This window comes from Leptodactylus fuscus, chromosome 9 (assembly GCF_031893055.1).
Source record: "Leptodactylus fuscus isolate aLepFus1 chromosome 9, aLepFus1.hap2, whole genome shotgun sequence".
Lineage (NCBI taxonomy): Eukaryota > Metazoa > Chordata > Amphibia > Anura > Leptodactylidae > Leptodactylus > Leptodactylus fuscus.
In genome coordinates this window covers 16,996,221-17,018,773 of record NC_134273.1, presented here as the reverse complement: position 1 = coordinate 17,018,773, position 22,553 = coordinate 16,996,221, and the positions used below count along the sequence as shown (strand labels likewise).

General features: G+C 45.0%; 1 protein-coding gene across 1 annotated transcript in view; it reads left to right on the top strand.

Annotated features, from left to right (window-relative positions):
• Window positions 1-724: 724 nt before the first annotated feature.
• LOC142218471 (mucolipin-3-like) overlaps window positions 725-22,553 on the top strand; it is a 22,360-nt gene continuing 531 nt past the window's right edge. The window contains exons 1-12 of the mRNA XM_075287221.1: window positions 725-943; window positions 1,972-2,139; window positions 2,779-2,932; window positions 3,433-3,517; window positions 3,598-3,694; window positions 5,062-5,161; window positions 6,227-6,342; window positions 6,958-7,107; window positions 7,358-7,459; window positions 8,850-8,972; window positions 9,049-9,255; window positions 9,943-10,070. Of these exons, the coding sequence (XP_075143322.1) occupies window positions 725-943; window positions 1,972-2,139; window positions 2,779-2,932; window positions 3,433-3,517; window positions 3,598-3,694; window positions 5,062-5,161; window positions 6,227-6,342; window positions 6,958-7,107; window positions 7,358-7,459; window positions 8,850-8,972; window positions 9,049-9,255; window positions 9,943-10,070 (1,649 nt within the window). The remainder of the gene's footprint in view (window positions 944-1,971; window positions 2,140-2,778; window positions 2,933-3,432; window positions 3,518-3,597; window positions 3,695-5,061; window positions 5,162-6,226; window positions 6,343-6,957; window positions 7,108-7,357; window positions 7,460-8,849; window positions 8,973-9,048; window positions 9,256-9,942; window positions 10,071-22,553) is intronic.

Below are 22,553 nucleotides of genomic sequence, written 5' to 3'. Positions count from 1 at the left end.
GACTCTGTGTATCTATGTATGTTTAGCTGTGTACATATGTATAACTAAATGTATGTATAACTGTGTATATATGTAAAAATATTTACGATATAGGTGAGTGTATAACCATGTATGATCTATGTGTGTGTATTTATAACTATGTGTGTACATCTATATTTGCACGGTCTATAAGTGTGTATATATAACCGCATGATATACAGTATATGGGTGTATTTATAATTATGTATGATTTATCTGTGTGTATGTATAAATATCTGTGATATGTATGCATGTAACTATATATGTTTAATGTGTATAGGCATGATCTATGTGTGTATAACTATGAATGACATTTAAAGGGTGACCATGGGCTATTGCTTTATTTTACACAAGCAGCAGTGCTTCTATTCACGTAATAGCAGTGACACAGCAGCTCCATCCACTACACAGGGTAACTACTGGGGAGCTGCAGCACCGCTCCTGTTATTTGAATAGAAGTGACCCCGCACAACACCGCCCATCCACTAGCAGCTTCCTGCACCTGGAGGATACTAGTACAGGTTACAGATGATCTGTGCGGGTTCCAGTTATCGGACCCCAACATCACATACTGATGACATATTCTGTGAACAAGTAATCAGTATGAAAACTCAATTTGGGACTGGAAACCCCCTTTTAGTAGTTATAATGAGATTTCCACTGAAACTTCTATCAATGAAATGTCTGTTCATTGCTTCACTTAGTAATGGAGAGCCCAGATACAACAGTGATGTCGTTCCAATCCATGAGTAAACTTGAAGGTCCCAATACCTCTTCCAAAATAGAGGAGCTCCTCCTGGAAGACACGCTGAAGAGAAAACTCAAACTCCACTTCAAGAGTCCCTGTGAAAAGTGTGATGTTCTGGGTCAGAACCCGTGGAAACTTTTTGTCCAGGTTTTAAAAATAATCTTAGTGACAACCCAGGTAAGTTCAGAAATGGGATCTAAAGGACTGGTATCTGCTGGGAATGATTTATGTAGCTTCAAAACTAAATTTATAGGATATGTTCACAAATAGGGGTTTTGTTGTTAAAATTTAGGAAAATGGCAGCAAAACTGTCATTAATCAGGCGAACGCAAATGTAGCTTCTAAAACCAATGCAACACTTATGCTGTGACCGAGTGTGCCTTTCTGAGGGGGCATCCAATGGCCCATTCTGTTCCAATAAAAATAGAGCAGTTCCTAACCTGCTCCGTGTCATCAGAACAGAGAGGATGGGAAGCCCCATAGAGGGCATCAGGGAATACTCTCGGATGTCACTCCAAGTGTCATCCGAGTGCATTATACTTCAAAATCGGCCCTGACTCAGATGCACGTTCATGTGCATGGGGTCTAAAGAACTGGGCCAACAACAATTTTGCTAGTGTACTGTTGCATCTGTATATCCCTGCACCAGGTAACTTCAATTGCTACTGTGCAGGAAAAACTATGGAGGATTCAGTGCTACACTAAATCAGTGCTGTGCCCCTTTATCCAAAGAAGCAGTGGGTTGACAAAATCAGTTGTGCCCTGTTTAAATTAACAGGAGTGCAGTGACATAGAAGGAGAGTCAATTCAATCATATAAAATTGTCCTGTCTGTGTGTGCTGTGTGCAGAATCTACAGTGTATTTCTATGAAGTTTGTTATCATATTGCTTCCTTGTCTCCTGCTTGTAAGAGCTGACAGGGAGAAACCTGTCATAGTTCTATATCACTGATCTATCACTTCGTGCCCTGAAGAATCAGAGCAGAGAAAGGGCAGTGTGATGAGACTCTTGCTCCCCTGTCTACGGCAGGCCTAATTTAGGCTGTAAAAATGTAATTATATCGGAGAAAAAGGAACAAGATGGCAGAGGACCCATACATTGCACACAAACTAAAATAGGTGTACACAAGTTATAAAATTGTAATTGTAATGATCAGCTCACCCGCCATAGTGAATGCCCACATTGTGTGCCCATCTCTCCTGTAGCTGGTGTTTTTTGGGCTCAACAATGAGATGGTTGTCCGTTTCATGGAAGAGAACACGTTGGTCTTCAAGCACTTGTTTCTAAAGGACTACAAAGATGCGATAGATGACACGTATGCCATCTATTGCCAGGAGGACGTCTATGATCACATCACTTTTACAATTCAGAGGGTGAGTTCCTATGGTGGTTCGATAACAGATTTTAGCTTTAGACAAAGACTAAAAAGGCTTTGGATAATGGACAATAGGAAATGAGGTCCAGAAAAGGGGATGTCCGGTTCGCTGTTGCTTGAGCTTGAGTAGCTACATGGTCAACGGGCATCCATGAGATTTCACAAATAAAACAGAGCCAACAACAAAGTGGCACATTAGTCTCTTAGGGCCACTGTCATTGCCAATGGCAGATGAAGTGACAATACCTTCCAATCCATGTGCCATGAATATCTCTGACAAGAGAACCTACTGACACCATATCTGTCTGATAAGAGAACCTACTGACACCATGCAGTGTTGGCCAAAAGTATTGGCACCCCTGCAATTCTGTCAGATAATACTCATTTTCTTCCAGAAAATGAATGCAATCACAAAATCTTTGGTATTATTATCTTCATTTAATTTGTCTTCAAAAGATACATGTTGTGTGAATCCAGCCTTATGTACCCCAGGTTTGGACTAACCCATGGTGGGTTCAGATACATTTTTGATGGTCCTCGATTCGGATGTGATAAATAGACTCAAGTTTCAGCAGAGAAAACCCATCTATTGAAGTTGTGATGACTTTGTAATAATAACCCCACGCTATATCCACAGTACCTGGAGCTCAGAAATATATCGGTTGGGAACCATGCCTATGGGAGGATAGAAGAGGGGCAGCAGTGGATGACCGTCTGCAAGCACTTCTATAAACAGGGCGCCATCTTTCCTAAAAATGAAACTTTTGATATTTACCCCGATATTGAGACAGGTAAGAATGATTTATTTTATTCATGTATATAGTGCCAACACATTGTCATCACTCAAGTTGGTCTCTGTTGGGGTTTACCATCTCAATTCCAGATTAACCTATCAGTACGCTTTTGATATGTAACTGCAGAACTTGACGGTGCTATGTAAGTAAGTATAATAAATAATAATGTCTGCCCCTCTTGATGACCTCCTGGTTAGATTGCAGGATGCAATTGTGGGATCCTCCTTGGTTCCATGTCTAATTCGCAATAGCTGGAGATGCCCCCTACAGGACCCACACCCTTATTTGCTCAGGGGTGGAGACTTGAATTTTGGGTGCCAGTTCACATTAATGGTTAAACCTGAAACCTCCCTACGTATTAGTGTGTGTATACAGTATAAGCAGTACTCGGTGGACTTCATATAAACTCTCATATGGACACGTGAGGAGGATAGGGATGTCATATCGTGAATATTATCAAATCTAATACGAGGTTATATCTCTCTACCTCTCTCTAGAATGCTTTGATGTAGAACCAATGACACCAGTAGGTGATCTCTCTCTGGATGACAAGTTCTGGAACATGACATTGGACTTTAATCGGTGAGACCCAATTTCACAGGTCGCGTCTCATTTCCTCCTGTTCTCGCAGCTTTTAACGTGTGAATTATTTACTCCTCCAGGCTCGTCTCCATACAGATCATGTTTAAGCTGAAGGCGATCAATCTTCAGACCATACGTCACCAGGAGATTCCTGACTGCTATGACTTTACAGTGACAGTGAGTACATGTGATGTTCCATCTACTTACCTGGGTACATACTGACCATATAAAGGCTAAGTTGACCTATGCAACCAATTTTTTTTGCAACCTCTAGTTCCAGCAGGGGCAACCCCTGTAACTGAGCCTGCACTTTGTTACCACGTGGTGTAGCAAATATAGCAATGTAACTAAATCCTCCAACTTTCCTCCTTAAAAATTCTTAGACTATGGAGTGTAGATCCTCAAGGTTGCCCCGTCTGTCCTGAGGCTGCAGGCAGGGTCATAGCTATGGTGCCCATATAACATTTATCATCTTATCCTGATCAGGAACACTTTCTCTGCCAGAAGGTGAGCAGGGATACAGCCCATCTCCTGACTGCAAAATGACAAAGGACTGTGTGAGTTGGTTTTCCTCCAGCCTGGGTGCTGGTTCAGTCTCCTAGCTTCTTTTCCCATATTTCCTGCATGGTTCTTAAAGAAGAAGAAAAGACACTTTCCTGCCCTTCTCAGAACTCCCTTTGTCCGGGTCATACCATCAACTCAGCACCCATTCTGCTGTAATCTACTGCAATGATAGGCATAAATACGCATTATGCATACAATAAGGCACATATACAAATGTAAACCTTTGTGCATATATTTCTATGAACATGACACTGCAAGTTTACACATAGTAATACCCACCTCCAGACCCACCTACTTCTACTTTGGCTCTGCCCATTTCCATCAATGTCTCTTTGTGTCCCCTTATTGTATAACGCCCCTATAGTGGCACTGTATGCCCCCCACAGAATAATATCCCTCTCCAGTTGCACCCCCAGTATAAAGTTCCTCTCCTGATAGACACACAGTATAATATCTCCCTCCAGTTGCCCCCATAGTATAAAGTCCCTCTCCTGGTGCTTCCATAGTATATATATTGGTTACCACAGTCTAATGGATCAAACAAAAAAAAAAAACCCAAACCCTAATATTCACCTCACCCTGTTCCCCTGGTGTTCTCTCCTCTCTGCTCCTTCAGAGAGTTTTCAGAGAGCAGCAGGCATGATGTAAGTGATGTCACCACATCACACCTACTGACATGAGCCAAATGGTGAAGCAGGCGGCAGACAGATCTCTGCTTCACCATTGTATTCAACTCATCTGCATCCAGAGGATATACCTCCTTCCTACTGGGACAACGAAAGAGCACCCGGATTCCGGGATTGTACTGCTGAAACCAGGATGGTTGGGAGGTATGCTTTCTATAGTGCTCAAATTAAAACGACACAAATACCTACTGAATCTACATTACAGATCTCCACACCACAAAATTGTACCTGTCCTCCTGGGGGTCATTACATTTTGTTTCCATGTATGTCAGGGCTCTGCTTTGTTCTATGCAGATCACATTAGACAATGAAGCATACAGTGGGCGTATTACAGTAAGCTTAGATAATGATGTTGGCATCCAGGAATGTACAGACTGGCACGTGTCCGGGTACAGTAAGTAGAAGTCTATTCCTTTATTAAATACAGATGTGTCCTTCATCCTGGCTGTATGTCATGAGATGAGCAGCTTTCAGTACATGATGGTTTTGTGATATTATGTCATGAAGTGATCTGATATATGCACCAGTGTGAATAGCAGCCTGTCAAAGGTTTTGCTACCATGTTGTGACATTGTACTGAACTGATTGACTATAAAATGGAGTCCTTAACTAAATTTGTGGCAAGGTAAAGGTGAGGACATCTGTATTTGCTGACAGCTGGTACAAGACGTCTGGCTTTGGAAGAAAATCCATTCAGTACCTATTCTTCTCTCTAGGATAAAATAGCTGCTTACCAAGAATCATAAATTCAATTCTTGCAGCTATATTTTAACCCCTTCCTTATATCCGCCATAGGTTGGAACTTTAAACATGGCACCCATCCTTTTGTGGTTGCAGGAATTGACCAAATGTGCTATAAGAAGAGAAAAACTCTTTACTTAATCGGATCCTTTTACTCCCAACACTTGTAGAGTTCTCTACTGAAGCCAAGGTATGGCGCATGCGCACTGAAGACAGTGGACACTTCTCTAGTGTCATTAAAGATCTGCGCAGGTGCCAGGAGAATCTGATCGGAGCTTTATCAGTGTGAGGAGAGGTTAAGATGTCAGGTTCCAGTGCCCGGGAGTGACTGCTACCTCCCTGTAGCTATACTTCTGTAAGGCTGGGCTCACATCTGCATCGGAGTCTCCATTGAAGGCTCTGTTGCAGAGTCTACCAAAAATCGGTGGAGGAGACGACGGACACCGGACAGACCTAATTATAGTCAATGGGGTCCGCCAAGCTCGGTGTGTAACCGCTATTTTAGCGGTCTGAATCTCTGTTGTTCGAGTCCCACAATGGAGAGCCAACACTAGTGTGATCCTACTGTAAGAGGATAAACCAGAAACGATAAGGAAATCATGGCTGGGTTTCAGAGTATAGAAAGTTCCTGCATTCATGTTCGTATCCATTGATTCTTTTTTTCTTTTACCTTCTTTTAATAAAAAAATAATTGGCTTGTATTTGTCATCACTCATAGATCACAAGAGCACCAACAACTACCTGATGATTTTTGATGCCTTTGTTATCCTGACTTGTATTTTGTCTGCAAGCTTCTGTCTACAATCTGTGGTTCAGAGCATTCTCCTTATGAGGGTAAGTCTTTGGTACAGCCATTCTTTTACCAGTGGCAGTACTCAATAGTCACACGGTATGAGAAAAGCAAGGCTAGTGTGCTTATTTTTTATGTACTGGGGGTGCTGTTGCATTGTTGTCTATGGGGAATATCCTGTCTGTGGATGTGGTAAAGAATGGAACTGCAAATGACAAAAAGTCCTGTTTCTTTCTTTCCTGTTGCTTATCTAGCTCCATTATATTAGATATGGAGGAACTGTGGAGATCATTATATGGCATGAGGAGCAGTGTGGGGTCTTTTCAGACCCCAGAGTATAATAATCGGAGACCTGGGGGAATAAAAACATAAAAAACTACTGTTACTTACCTGTCCCCAGCTCCTACGCGGTCTTCTCTGCTGCCTTCTCCACTGCTGTGCATGTTCAATGACGTTGGACGTCACATGACCCGGGACGCAGGCCGGGTTCATGTGACGTCAGAGACGTCAGGAAGGAGGCCTGGCAGGATCGTGGAGAGGTAAGTAACATGTTTTTTATGTTTCTTACCTCTCCCAGTCCGCCAATCATTATACTCGGGGGTCCGAAAAGAGTTTAGGCAGACTCCCTTTAACCTTACCTGCATTTTTGTTACTCTAAGGAATACGTCAGCTTTGTACATCAGCGATCCTCCAAGACTGTGTCCTGGTCAAGCAAGATGGAGTTTATCAATGGCTGGTACAGCTTAACCCTTGTGAGCGACATCCTCTGCATCATAGGCTCCATTCTGAAGATGGAGATCCAGGCAAAGGTGAGTGTCAGGACACAATATCCTCTGAAAGCATCCTGTACTGATATATGTATGATTCGTTATATACACATATTAAAAAGGTCCTTTCACTACCTCCACCAGTTCTTAGCACCTGTTAATAGTCACAGCTCTACTGATTCCAGCACAGTTGGAATTTGCTCCCCTGAGCTGAAGTACCACATATATAGTCTACAGTCATAGTAAAGCCAGTGTAGCATAGTGATGAGTATCCTGTATCTCTCTCCAACAGAGTCTGACTACTTATGACGTGTGCAGTATTTTCCTGGGAACATCTACCTTGCTGATCTGGCTCGAAGTCATTGGCTATTTAGAATTTTTCAAGAAATACAATGTAAGGGCTGATTATGGCAAAATCTAGAAACGCAATTATTTCCAAGAATGTAATAACTATGGGTACTCGAAATCTGTCTCCTCAACAATAGGGTATTGCTGTTTATAGCTATGTGCAAATGAGTTCTGTAGAGCAGTGAGGGCGGTGCTGCTTTCATCTTTGGAGAAATGGTAACGCACTCATTGCTCGAAACAGCTCATGTGCACATTGGACTGGGGTGATATGCTGGTTCTGGTGACACTAACCTATCTATCTGCAGGGCTGGGGTGATATGCTGGTTCTGGTGACACTAACCTATCTATCTGCAGGGCTGGGGTGATATGCTGGGTCTGGTGACACTAACCTATCTATCTGCAGGGCTGGGGTGATATGCTGGTTCTGGTGACACTAACCTATCTATCTGCAGGGCTGGGGTGATATGCTGGTTCTGGTGACAGTAACCTATCTATCTGCAGGGCTGGGGTGATATGCTGGTTCTGGTGACAGTAACCTATCTATCTGCAGGGCTGGGGTGATATGCTGGTCCTGGTGACACTAACCTATCTATCTGCAGGGCTGGGGTGATATGCTGGTTCTGGTGACACTAACCTATCTATCTGCAGGGCTGGGGTGATATGCTGGTTCTGGTGACAGTAACCTATCTATCTGCAGGGCTGGGGTGATATGCTGGTTCTGGTGACACTAACCTATCTATCTGCAGGGCTGGGGTGATATGCTGGTTCTGGTGACACTAACCTATCTATCTGCAGGACTGGGGTGATATGCTGGGTCTGGTGACAGTAACCTATCTATCTGCAGGGCTGGGGTGATATGCTGGGTCTGGTGACAGTAACCTATCTATCTGCAGGGCTGGGGTGATATGCTGGTTCTGGTGACAGTAACCTATCTATCTGCAGGGCTGGGGTGATATGCTGGTTCTGGTGACAGTAACCTATCTATCTGCAGGGCTGGGGTGATATGCTGGTTCTGGTGACAGTAACCTATCTATCTGCAGGGCTGGGGTGATATGCTGGGTCTGGTGACACTAACCTATCTGCAGGGCTGGGGTGATATACTGGGGTCTGAAGATAGTAACCTATCTATCTGCAGTACTGGGGTGATATGCTGGGGTCTGAAGATTGTAACCTATTAGAGATGAGCGAACACTGTTCGGATCAGCCAATCCAAACAGCATGCACCCATAGAAATGAATGGAAACACCTGTGACGCCGGCCAGACGCCGGCAAAGTCAGCGTCACAGGTGCTTCCATTCATTTCTATGGGTGCGTGCTGTTCGGATCGGCTGATCCGAACAGTGTTCGCTCATCTCTATAACCTATCTATCTGCAGGGCTGGGGTGATATACTGTGTTCTGCTGACAAACTCCCTTCAAACCCCCTCATGTTTACAGATACTGATTCTGACAATGAGGACGGCGCTTCCTAAAGTGACCCGGTTCTGGTGCTGTGCTGCCATGATCTATATGGGCTACTGCTTCTGCGGTTGGATTGTCCTGGGACCGTATCACCCCAAGGTAATTTACCAGCGTGCCGGCCTGTGCCCGTCCCATACCCAGCACTCTGCTGACCCCTACTCTTCATCTTCCTCAGTTTAGGTCCCTGAATGTGGCGTCCGAGTGTCTTTTCTCCCTCGTTAATGGAGATGACATGTCCACGACATTTTCCGTCATGCGAAAAAAAAATTACATGGTCTGGTTATTCAGCCGGGTTTATCTTTACACCTTCATCAGTCTGTTCATCTACATGGTCCTCAGTCTGTTCATCGCCCTCATCACGGACACCTATGAGACTATTAAGGTGGGTGCCGGTCTGTATTCCTTTACTATACTGATCCACGTACCCAGTTGAAAGCAGAAGTCATAAAACAATTAGCCATGGGGTGCAAAGTATTAAATTCCGACCACTGGCAACAGGATGGATGAAGGGGTTGCCCAGCCTGTTGGATTTTCAACACGGACTTTGTAAATTTTTCCATTACATCCCTCTTCTTACTATATTTAGGAGTCCAGTGGGCGGTCCTACTCAGTGATTGACATCCTTTCCTGATTACCTGTGCAGACAGAGTGAGCTGACTGAGTAGGACCGCCCACTGGACTCCTAATCATAGTAAGAGTAAGAGTTAGTAGAGATGAGCGAACACTGTTCGGATCAGCCGATCCGAACAGCACGCACCAATAAGAAATGAATGGAAGCACCTGTGATGCGTTTTTTATTTTTTTTTTATCACTTCCCCTGGACTTCCACCTATTATACTCTGGGGGTCTGAAGAGACAATCCCCATAAGGAATATTTGGCATATTCAGATCGAACCCGGCTCGGTTTGAGTTGGTTCGCCCATTTCTATTTGACAGTATTGATAAATATGCCCCAGTGACATTCTCTTTAGCTGTTAGTGGTTTTAATGTTATGGCTGACCAATGAATACACATCTTGCGATTTTCTGCACACGGATGATCTTAGAATTTTACTTTTAATCTTCCCTAGACCTACCAAAAAGAGGGTTTTCCACAATCTGAGCTTCACGCTTTTATGTCACAATGTAACGATGGATCGACTTCCGGAAGTTCTGGAGACGCGGAAGAGTCTACGCCACTAATCCGATGCTGTGGATGGTAAGGATTCGCTATAGTCGCAAATAAAACATGTAAAGCCGTACTGACCAATCAGATCGCAGTATTCTATCTCTGTGGCCGGATGGTTTATGATGACAGCTCCTCAGATTTTCCTTATGCAGGGAGAACCTATTCTTGTGCATTTTTTCACGGCAGATTCACAATTTTTTGGACTTGTAGCATGACCTAGGACTTTTAAAAACAAATCTGCAATACTAGACAAAGCCCATGGACAGGGTGGCGCTGTTGCTGGGAATAAAGCAACAGAGACAACCTATTATTTGTCATACTGGGTTCACATCTGTACCAAAGCCTCTGTTTGAGACTATGTAGCAAAAACTGTCTAAATTCGGTAGAGAAAAGCCTTCCATTTCAGTGTGAAAATGGCGGACCCCATTATAGTGGTCTGCCGATGTACATGTGTAACCACTGTTTTAACGGTATGGACCCAAATGACTAGACCACAATCCTAGTGTGAACGTAGGGTCATCTGACTGTATTCATATGTATATCTTTTCTATATCTTCACCTGTACAGGTAGAAGGAATTCAGAAGAGGAAGGCTGGTGCGTCGGGGACTGTCTAATAAAGAGCGTTTCCAATAGTCATTGTTTACGTTAAGAAGAATTTTGATCTTCTATATTTCGCATACAGTAATACAGACCATATGTAAATTTGTAGAATATTTTATTTTATGCTTACTTGTATAGCGCCATCATATTCTGCAGCGCTTTACAGACACTGTCAGTTGTTGTCCCATATAGGGCTCACAATCTACATTCCCTATCAGTATGTCTTTGGAGTGTGGGAGGAAACCGGAGTACCCAGAAGAAACCCATACAGACACGGGGAGAACATACAAACTCCTTGCAGGTATTGTCCTTGGCAGGATTTGAACCCAGGACTCCAGCGCTGCAAGGCTAACCACAATTATAAGTTATGATTCCTTAATGTGGACAGGTTATCAGACACTATATGTATAAGAAGATAACCCGACCACAATAAGGACATCATGAATGGTTATCAGGAGGGCACTACATGTATGAGAAGATAACCCGACCACAATAAGGACATCATGGCTGGTTATCAGGAGGACACTATATGTATGAGAAGATAACCCGACCACAATAAGGACATCATGGCTGGTTATCAGGAGGACACTATATGTATGAGAAGATAACCCGACCACAATAAGGACATCATGGCTGGTTATCAGGAGGACACTACATGTATGAGAAGATAACCCGACCACAATAAGGACATCATGGCTGGTTATCAGGAGGACACTACATGTATGAGAAGATAACCCGACCACAATAAGGACATCATGGCTGGTTATCAGGAGGACACTACATTTATGAGAAGATAACCAGACCACAATAAGGACATCATGGCTGGTTATCAGGAGGACACTACATGTATGAGAAGATAACCCGACCACAATAAGGACATCATGGCTGGTTATCAGGAGGACACTACATGTATGAGAAGATAACCTGATCACAATAAGGACATCATGGCTGGTTATCAGGAGGACACTACATGTATGAGAAGATAACCTGACCACAATAAGGACATCATGGCTGGTTATCAGGAGGACACTACATGTATGAGAAGATAACCTGACCACAATAAGGACATCATGGCTATAATGGGGACTGCCGGGTGTCTGCCCAAAAAGGGCGAAAAATGTGGGAAGAAAATGGCTGCTTTCTCTCCACATTTTTCTAGCGGAATGGGGAATGGAATCCACCAGAGGAGAGCAGACACAGGTGTGAACCTAGCCTAAGATGGTTAGAGAAAATCTCTAAAACTCTGCCAATTATCTTAGGGCATTCCTATCAGTGTAAGGCTAAATTCAGTTTATATTTATTACATTTCCTATTTGGTATTGTCTTATTCCAACGCATTCAGTTTCCCTGCAGCGCCACCACAGGGGAAATGAAGCATTACAAGTTGTCCTTTCAAATGAGTCTGTGTAGTGATGGACAGGAGACTGGTTTTTCAGAAAAAGACTCTCTGTAACCAATCTCCCTTATGACCAAAAAATGAGGATCCTAAACAGAGGACTCTCCCCCTCCCCCTTTCTCAATTAAGGGTGGCTTTTTTTTTAATCCAGAGATTTATTCAGCTGGGTCCCATTTTCTGCTGTATTTGCCCTCTTCCGTATACAGCTTGTGCCGTCTGTCCTAGATTTTCCATGCAGTAAACCGGTACTTAGTATTTTACTATTGTTTCCTTTCCTGTTGTGTTTGTCGCACGCTCATATGATAGTGATGTAATGTTATAAGACCTTCAGTAAAAACACATCAAAAAAGAAAAAGATTTTGTGTTGATTTTCGATGGTTTTAATGTATTATGTTGACAGCGCTCACATGGAGATCTCCGAACGGCAGGCCTATCCAGGATGAGGGTTTAAAGTCCCTCCTAGCAGTAAGTTACATGATATACTGGCACCACGTTGGTTGGAGGGTCTGGCCCTGGGGCACCGAGTCAAAATCTGAGAGAGAGATCATTGACCAATCTGCATCACAAAGGCCACGTTTACCCAATACCAGATGAAAGCTGGAGCTATGCAGGATGCAGACAGGCCCTTGGAATATGATAGAGACCACTCAGGTGCACAATGCGGATAGAGCGCCCGCACGATCCATAAGTGAGACTCGCAATGCATGGAGAACCTTAACGTTGGTTTGAGAACTTGCCTGTTTTGTCCAGAATATTGACTAATGCCTCACGGTTATTTAACCTTTTTTTACAGGGTGCAGCCAGGTCCTGGTATTTTTGCAGGGTGCAGTCAGGCCTTGTTTATTTTGCAGATAGCCATTACTGTAGGTTCACTTATTGAAGGTGCTGAGCAGCCCATCAGTATGGATGTGACCAGTAGACTCTTTGGCTTGTGCACCTCACATTATCAGGTGACATTGCCTTGCATAAGTTTTTTCTGTGTGCATTTTAGATGCTGGCTCATGGATTGTGTAGGGGAGTGCTATATTAGCATTGTGCACCTGAGCTGTCTGTTCTATATTATAAGGACCTGTCTACATTCTGAATAGCCGCTAATTGTGCTGAATGATAGCAGTCCTGCAGATCGGTCCCCGGCCAATGTAACCTGACTGGTTAGTTACTCCACTTATTCTTTACCTGATATTGATTTATATGCCCCATTGTTGTTTCCTTTGTGACCAGCAGGTGGCGCTGCATTACATTGCACATTATATGTTGCTCTCTGGTATCCGTAGCTTTGAAAAATGATGAAAAAACAAACAAACAAAAAAAATCAAATGATACAAAGTGCAGAGAAGTGAAAGCACTTCCCATATGGGCCCTCACCTGTTCTGCAAACAGATACATGCAAAATAGGGTGTAGATTTGCGCCTGATATTTTGAGATGCGCTGCAAAACTAGCACCAAATAGAAAATAACGTTGTGGTTCACACCATCAGGTAGTAGAGAGCAGGACCTTTATTAGGGTTCATTCACGTGGAGGAAAATGGTGAGGGATTTGGTGTGGAAATTCAGCGCTGAAAAAAAAGCCTCCCATTGAAGTCAATGGGAGGCTTTTTTTCAGCGCTAAAATTCCACACCAAATTCCTCACCATTTTCCTCCACGTGAATGGACCTTTAGAGGTGCAGCCTATGGCAGAACTATGGTGAGACAGCTCTGGGAACCTTCAATTTGTCATAGTAAATGATCGCCACCCTTTGACGTTCCAGACAAGTTTAATCACAGAATCTAAAGTGTTAACAGTTGTGATCAGTGTTGGAACCAAGTGGAGGGTGCGGGCTGTATTATATCACCTCCATTCACCATGTATGGATCGGGCTCAGCTCCTGGGCCCTCTCCATATAACCCGTTGCGATCAATGACGTCATACATCATAAAGGAGTTAATGGCGGATCATCTACGTAGAGAAGAATAACAACAAGGAATGTACTTGTGCAGGGTCCACAGGCCCTACAGAATCTTATCTCCAGTGCATCTGCAGGGACACATCATGTGCTTCTAATGGACAGACTGTCCTGGACATGAATGTCCTAGATTTCGGTAGACTCTGCCTCTTTATGTTCTGTGACCTCTATACATACAGGGGTTAACCTCCTGCCCGTTCTATAGTAGTGGACGCTGTGGACTCTACAAACAAAGAAGTCATCTTCTATCTATCCACCGGTGCAGGGGATCATCTGATGGTTCAGCTGAAATCTGCCCCATTGATTTCAATTGAAGAAATCACATGTCCATTTGTTATCCTATTTCTGTCCGTTTTTCATGCATCCTGCATAGGTGCAAACCCCTGACGTAGCCATGAAAATGGGGAACCCCGTGCATGCAAAAAATTTTGGGAACGGTTGTATGAATATAATATAGCCTTAACCTTTTGGAAAACAAAAGATTTGAGATTGACAAAGTAAAATGACCAAAAGATGTAATATCATGCACCAAATTTATTATGTGCTTTTCGACATCTTTACACCTACCTCTACAGCTTACAAGTCTCCAGCGCAAGGGGAGAGGTGCCAGGAGCCATAGACTACAGTAAATCATGGGTATAGATATACACCAGGCATGAGGTGGTATAAGCAACAGAAAAGTGTCACATGCCCGGCGACTTACAACCATATGTCTTATGCCACATACGCCATTGTGGTAAATTTGGTGCCAGCTGGGCCACTTCCACCAAAACGTACTTCATGACACTAGTGATAGATCTCCCTATTAGGCCGCTCTCGCATACTGAGTATTGGACATGAACTTAGTACGTGTGCGCGCATCAGATTTACTGCCCTGTACAGTATGCTGAGAGACGGACTCCTAGTATTATAGATGTACACAGTGTACAGTGTACACAGTGTACAGGGCGGTATGTAGTGGACTGGCAGGGACTAGTAGTATTATAGATGACGATAATACTAAGAGTCCATCTCCTGGCATAGTGTACATGGCAGTATGTAATGAACTGGCAGGGACTAGTAGTATTGTAGATGACTATAATACTAGGAGTCTGTCTCCCGGCATAGTGTACAGGGCGGTATGTAATGGACTGGCAGGGACTAGTAGTAATGTAGATGACTATAATACTAGGAGTCCGTCTCCCAGTATAGTGTACAGGGCGGTATGTAGTGGACTGGCAGGGACTAGTAGTACGGTAGATGACTATAATACTAGGATTCCGTCTCCCGGTATAGTGTACAGGGCGGTATGTAGTGGACTGGCAGGGACTAGTAGTATGGTAGATCACTATAATACTAGGATTCCGTCTCCCGGGATAGTGTACAGGGCGGTATGTAGTGGACTGGCAGTGACTAGTAGTACGGTAGATGACTATAATACTAGGAGTCCGTCTCCCGGGATAGTGTACATGGCGGTATGTAGTGGACTGGCAGGGACTAGTAGTAATGTAGATGACTATAATACTAGGAGTCCGTCTCCCGGGATAGTGTACAGGGCGGTATGTAGTGGACTGGCAGGGACTAGTAGTATTGTAGATGACTATAATACTAGGAGTCCGTCTCCCGGGATAGTGTACAGGGCGGTATGTAGTGGACTGGCAGGGACTAGTAGTACGGTAGATGACTATAATACTAGGAGTCCGTCTCCCGGGATAGTGTACAGGGCGGTATGTAATGGACTGGCAGGGACTAGTAGTAATGTAGATGACTATAATACTAAGAGTCCGTCTCCCGGTATAGTGTACAGGGCGGTATGTAGTGGACTGGCAGGGACTAGTAGTACGGTAGATGACTATAATACTAGGAGTCCGTCTCCCGGGATAGTGTACATGGCGGTATGTAGTGGACTGGCAGGGACTAGTAGTATGGTAGATCACTATAATACTAGGAGTCCGTCTCCCAGTATAGTGTACAGGGCGGTATGTAGTGGACTGGCAGGGACTAGTAGTAATGTAGATGACTATAATACTAGGGGTCCGTCTCCCGGGATAGTGTACAGGGCGGTATGTAATGGACTGGCAGGGACTAGTAGTAATGTAGATGACTATAATACTAGGAGTCCGTCTCCCAGTATAGTGTACAGGGCGGTATGTAGTGGACTGGCAGGGACTAGTAGTACGGTAGATGACTATAATACTAGGATTCCGTCTCCCAGTATAGTGTACAGGGCGGTATGTAGTGGACTGGCAGGGACTAGTAGTACGGTAGATCACTATAATACTAGGATTCCGTCTCCCGGGATAGTGTACAGGGCGGTATGTAGTGGACTGGCAGTGACTAGTAGTACGGTAGATGACTATAATACTAGGAGTCCGTCTCCCGGGATAGTGTACATGGCGGTATGTAGTGGACTGGCAGGGACTAGTAGTAATGTAGATGACTATAATACTAGGAGTCCGTCTCCCGGGATAGTGTACAGGGCGGTATGTAATGGACTGGCAGGGACTAGTAGTAATGTAGATGACTATAATACTAAGAGTCCGTCTCCCGGTATAGTGTACAGGGCGGTATGTAGTGGACTGGCAGGGACTAGTAGTACGGTAGATGACTATAATACTAGGAGTCCGTCTCCCGGGATAGTGTACATGGCGGTATGTAGTGGACTGGCAGGGACTAGTAGTATGGTAGATCACTATAATACTAGGAGTCCGTCTCCCAGTATAGTGTACAGGGCGGTATGTAGTGGACTGGCAGGGACTAGTAGTAATGTAGATGACTATAATACTAGGGGTCCGTCTCCCGGGATAGTGTACAGGGCGGTATGTAGTGGACTGGCAGGGACTAGTAGTATGGTAGATCACTATAATACTAGGAGTCCGTCTCCCGGTATAGTGTACAGGGCGGTATGTAGTGGACTGGCAGGGACTAGTAGTATGGTAGATCACTATAATACTAGGGGTCCGTCTCCCAGGATAGTGTACATGGCGGTATGTAATGAACTGGCAGGGACTAGTAGTATGGTAAATGACTATAATACTAGGAGTCCGTCTCCCGGTATAGTGTACAGGGCAGTATGTAATGAACTGGCAGGGACTAGTAGTATTGTAGATCACTATAATACTAGGAGTCCGTCTCCCAGTATAGTGTACATGGCGGTATGTAGTGGACAGGCAGGGACTAGTAGTATGGTAGATGACTATAATACTAGGAGTCCGTCTCCCGGCATAGTGTACAGGGCGGTATGTAATGGACAGGCAGGGACTAGTAGTATTGTAGATGACTATAATACTAGGAGTCCATCTCCCGGCATAGTGTACAGGGCGGTATGTAGTGGACTGGCAGGGACTAGTAGTATGGTAGATGACTATAATACTAGGAGTCCGTCTCCCGGTATAGTGTACAGGGCAGTATGTAATGAACTGGCAGGGACTAGTAGTATTGTAGATCACTATAATACTAGGGTTCCGTCTCCCGGGATAGTGTACATGGCGGTATGTAGTGGACTGGCAGGGACTAGTAGTATGGTAGATGACTATAATACTAGGAGTCCGTCTCCCGGTATAGTGTACATGGCGGTATGTAGTGGACTGGCAGGGACTAGTAGTAATGTAGATGACTATAATACTAGGAGTCCGTCTCCCGGGATAGTGTACAGGGCGGTATGTAATGAACTGGCAGGGACTAGTAGTATTGTAGATGACTATAATACTAGGAGTCCGTCTCCTGGCATAGTGTACAGGGCGGTATGTAATGAACTGGCAGGGACTAGTAGTATTGTAGATGACTATAATACTAGGAGTCCGTCTCCTGGCATAGTGTACAGGGCGGTATGTAATGAACTGGCAGGGACTAGTAGTATTGTAGATGACTATAATACTAGGAGTCCGTCTCCCGGTATAGTGTACAGGGCGGTATGTAATGAACTGGCAGGGACTAGTAGTATGGTAGATGACTATAATACTAGGAGTCCGTCTTCCGGTATAGTGTACAGGGCGGTATGTAATGAACTGGCAGGGACTAGTAGTATGGTAGATGACTATAATACTAGGAGTCCGTCTCCCGGCATAGTGTACAGGGCGGTATGTAGTGGACTGGCAGGGACTAGTAGTATTGTAGATCACTATAATACTAGGAGTCCGTCTCCCGGGATAGTGTACAGGGCGGTATGTAGTGGACTGGCAGGGACTAGTAGTATTGTAGATCACTATAATACTAGGAGTCCGTCTCCTGGCATAGTGTACAGGGCGGTATGTAGTGGACTGGCAGGGACTAGTAGTATGGTAGATGACTATAATACTAGGAGTCCGTCTCCCGGGATAGTGTACAGGGCGGTATGTAGTGGACTGGCAGGGACTAGTAGTAATGTAGATGACTATAATACTAGGAGTCCGTCTCCCAGTATAGTGTACAGGGCGGTATGTAATGGACTGGCAGGGACTAGTAGTAATGTAGATGACTATAATACTAGGAGTCCGTCTCCCGGGATAGTGTACAGGGCGGTATGTAGTGGACTGGCAGGGACTAGTAGTAATGTAGATGACTATAATACTAGGAGTCCGTCTCCCGGGATAGTGTACAGGGCGGTATGTAATGAACTGGCAGGGACTAGTAGTATTGTAGATGACTATAATACTAGGAGTCCGTCTCCCGGCATAGTGTACAGGGCGGTATGTAGTGGACTGGCAGGGACTAGTAGTATGGTAGATGACTATAATACTAGGAGTCCGTCTCCTGGCATAGTGTACAGGGCGGTATGTAATGAACTGGCAGGGACTAGTAGTATGGTAGATGACTATAATACTAGGAGTCCGTCTCCCGGCATAGTGTACAGGGCGGTATGTAGTGGACTGGCAGGGACTAGTAGTATTGTAGATCACTATAATACTAGGAGTCCGTCTCCCGGGATAGTGTACAGGGCGGTATGTAGTGGACTGGCAGGGACTAGTAGTATTGTAGATCACTATAATACTAGGATTCCGTCTCCCGGTATAGTGTACAGGGCGGTATGTAGTGGACTGGCAGGGACTAGTAGTATGGTAGATGACTATAATACTAGGAGTCCGTCTCCCGGGATAGTGTACAGGGCGGTATGTAGTGGACTGGCAGGGACTAGTAGTACGGTAGATCACTATAATACTAGGAGTCCGTCTCCCGGGATAGTGTACAGGGCGGTATGTAGTGGACTGGCAGGGACTAGTAGTACGGTAGATGACTATAATACTAGGAGTCCGTCTCCCGGGATAGTGTACATGGCGGTATGTAGTGGACTGGCAGGGACTAGTAGTATGGTAGATCACTATAATACTAGGAGTCCGTCTCCCAGTATAGTGTACAGGGCGGTATGTAGTGGACTGGCAGGGACTAGTAGTAATGTAGATGACTATAATACTAGGGGTCCGTCTCCCGGCATAGTGTACATGGCGGTATGTAGTGGACTGGCAGGGACTAGTAGTATGGTAGATGACTATAATACTAGGAGTCCGTCTCCCGGTATAGTGTACAGGGCGGTATGTAGTGGACTGGCAGGGACTAGTAGTATGGTAGATGACTATAATACTAGGAGTCCGTCTCCCGGCATAGTGTACAGGGCGGTATGTAGTGGACTGGCAGGGACTAGTAGTACGGTAGATCACTATAATACTAGGAGTCCGTCTCCCGGGATAGTGTACAGGGCGGTATGTAGTGGACTGGCAGGGACTAGTAGTACGGTAGATGACTATAATACTAGGAGTCCGTCTCCCGGGATAGTGTACATGGCGGTATGTAGTGGACTGGCAGGGACTAGTAGTACGGTAGATGACTATAATACTAGGATTCCGTCTCCCAGTATAGTGTACATGGCGGTATGTAGTGGACTGGCAGGGACTAGTAGTATGGTAGATCACTATAATACTAGGAGTCCGTCTCCCGGGATAGTGTACATGGCGGTATGTAGTGGACTGGCAGGGACTAGTAGTAATGTAGATGACTATAATACTAGGAGTCCGTCTCCCGGCATAGTGTACATGGCGGTATGTAGTGGACTGGCAGGGACTAGTAGTATGGTAGATCACTATAATACTAGGAGTCCGTCTCCCGGGATAGTGTACATGGCGGTATGTAGTGGACTGGCAGGGACTAGTAGTATGGTAGATCACTATAATACTAGGAGTCCGTCTCCCAGTATAGTGTACATGGCGGTATGTAGTGGACTGGCAGGGACTAGTAGTAATGTAGATGACTATAATACTAGGAGTCCGTCTCCCGGTATAGTGTACAGGGCGGTATGTAATGAACTGGCAGGGACTAGTAGTATGGTAGATGACTATAATACTAGGGGTCCGTCTCCCGGGATAGTGTACAGGGCGGTATGTAGTGGACTGGCAGGGACTAGTAGTATGGTAGATCACTATAAGACTAGGGGTCCGTCTCCCAGGATAGTGTACATGGCGGTATGTAGTGGACTGGCAGGGACTAGTAGTATGGTAGATCACTATAATACTAGGAGTCCGTCTCCCGGTATAGTGTACAGGGCGGTATGTAATGAACTGGCAGGGACTAGTAGTATGGTAGATGACTATAATACTAGGGGTCCGTCTCCCGGGATAGTGTACAGGGCGGTATGTAGTGGACTGGCAGGGACTAGTAGTATGGTAGATCACTATAAGACTAGGGGTCCGTCTCCCAGGATAGTGTACATGGCGGTATGTAATGAACTGGCAGGGACTAGTAGTATGGTAGATGACTATAATACTAGGGGTCCGTCTCCCGGTATAGTGTACAGGGCGGTATGTAGTGGACTGGCAGGGACTAGTATTATGGTAGATGACTATAATACTAGGAGTCCGTCTCCTGGCATAGTGTACAGGGCGGTATGTAGTGGACTGGCAGGGACTAGTAGTATTGTAGATCACTATAATACTAGGAGTCCGTCTCCCAGTATAGTGTACAGGGCGGTATGTAGTGGACTGGCAGGGACTAGTAGTAATGTAGATGACTATAATACTAGGAGTCCGTCTCCCGGGATAGTGTACAGGGCGGTATGTAATGAACTGGCAGGGACTAGTAGTATGGTAGATGACTATAATACTAGGAGTCCGTCTCCCGGCATAGTGTACAGGGCGGTATGTAGTGGACTGGCAGGGACTAGTAGTATTGTAGATGACTATAATACTAGGAGTCCATCTCCCGGCATAGTGTACAGGGCGGTATGTAGTGGACTGGCAGGGACTAGTAGTATGGTAGATGACTATAATACTAGGAGTCCGTCTCCTGGCATAGTGTACAGGGCGGTATGTAGTGGACTGGCAGGGACTAGTAGTATTGTAGATGACTATAATACTAGGAGTCCGTCTCCTGGCATAGTGTACAGGGCGGTATGTAGTGGACTGGCAGGGACTAGTAGTATGGTAGAGGAGTATAATACTAGGAGTCCGTCTCCCCGGTGTAGCGTACAGGGCGGTATGTAGTGGACTGGCAGGGACTAGTAGTACGGTAGATGACTATAATACTAGGAGTCCGTCTCCCAGTATAGTGTACAGGGCGGTATGTAGTGGACTGGCAGGGACTAGTAGTAATGTAGATGACTATAATACTAGGAGTCCGTCTCCCGGGATAGTGTACAGGGCGGTATGTAGTGGACAGGCAGGGACTAGTAGTAATATAGATGACTATAATACTAGGAGTCCGTCTCCCGGCATAGTGTACATGGCGGTATGTAGTGGACTGGCAGGGACTAGTAGTATGGTAGATGACTATAATACTAAGAGTCCGTCTCCCGGTATAGTGTACAGGGCGGTATGTAGTGGACTGGCAGGGACTAGTAGTATTGTAGATGACTATAATACTAGGAGTCCGTCTCCTGGCATAGTGTACAGGGCGGTATGTAGTGGACTGGCAGGGACTAGTAGTATGGTAGAGGAGTATAATACTAGGAGTCCGTCTCCCCGGTGTAGCGTACAGGGCGGTATGTAGTGGACTGGCAGGGACTAGTAGTATGGTAAATGACTATAATACTAAGAGTCCATCTCCCGGCATAGTGTACAGGGCGGTATGTAGTGGACAGGCAGGGACTAGTAGTAATATAGATGACTATAATACTAGGAGTCCGTCTCCCGGCATAGTGTACATGGCGGTATGTAGTGGACTGGCAGGGACTAGTAGTATGGTAGATGACTATAATACTAAGAGTCCGTCTCCCGGTATAGTGTACAGGGCGGTATGTAGTGGACTGGCAGGGACTAGTAGTATTGTAGATGACTATAATACTAGGAGTCCGTCTCCTGGCATAGTGTACAGGGCGGTATGTAGTGGACTGGCAGGGACTAGTAGTATGGTAGAGGAGTATAATACTAGGAGTCCGTCTCCCCGGTGTAGCGTACAGGGCGGTATGTAGTGGACTGGCAGGGACTAGTAGTATGGTAGATGACTATAATACTAGGAGTCCGTCTCCCGGCATAGTGTACAGGGCGGTATGTAGTGGACTGGCAGGGACTAGTAGTATGGTAGATGACTATAATACTAAGAGTCCATCTCCTGGTATAGTGTACAGGGCGGTATGTAGTGGACTGGCAGGGACTAGTAGTATGGTAGATGACTATAATACTAGGAGTCC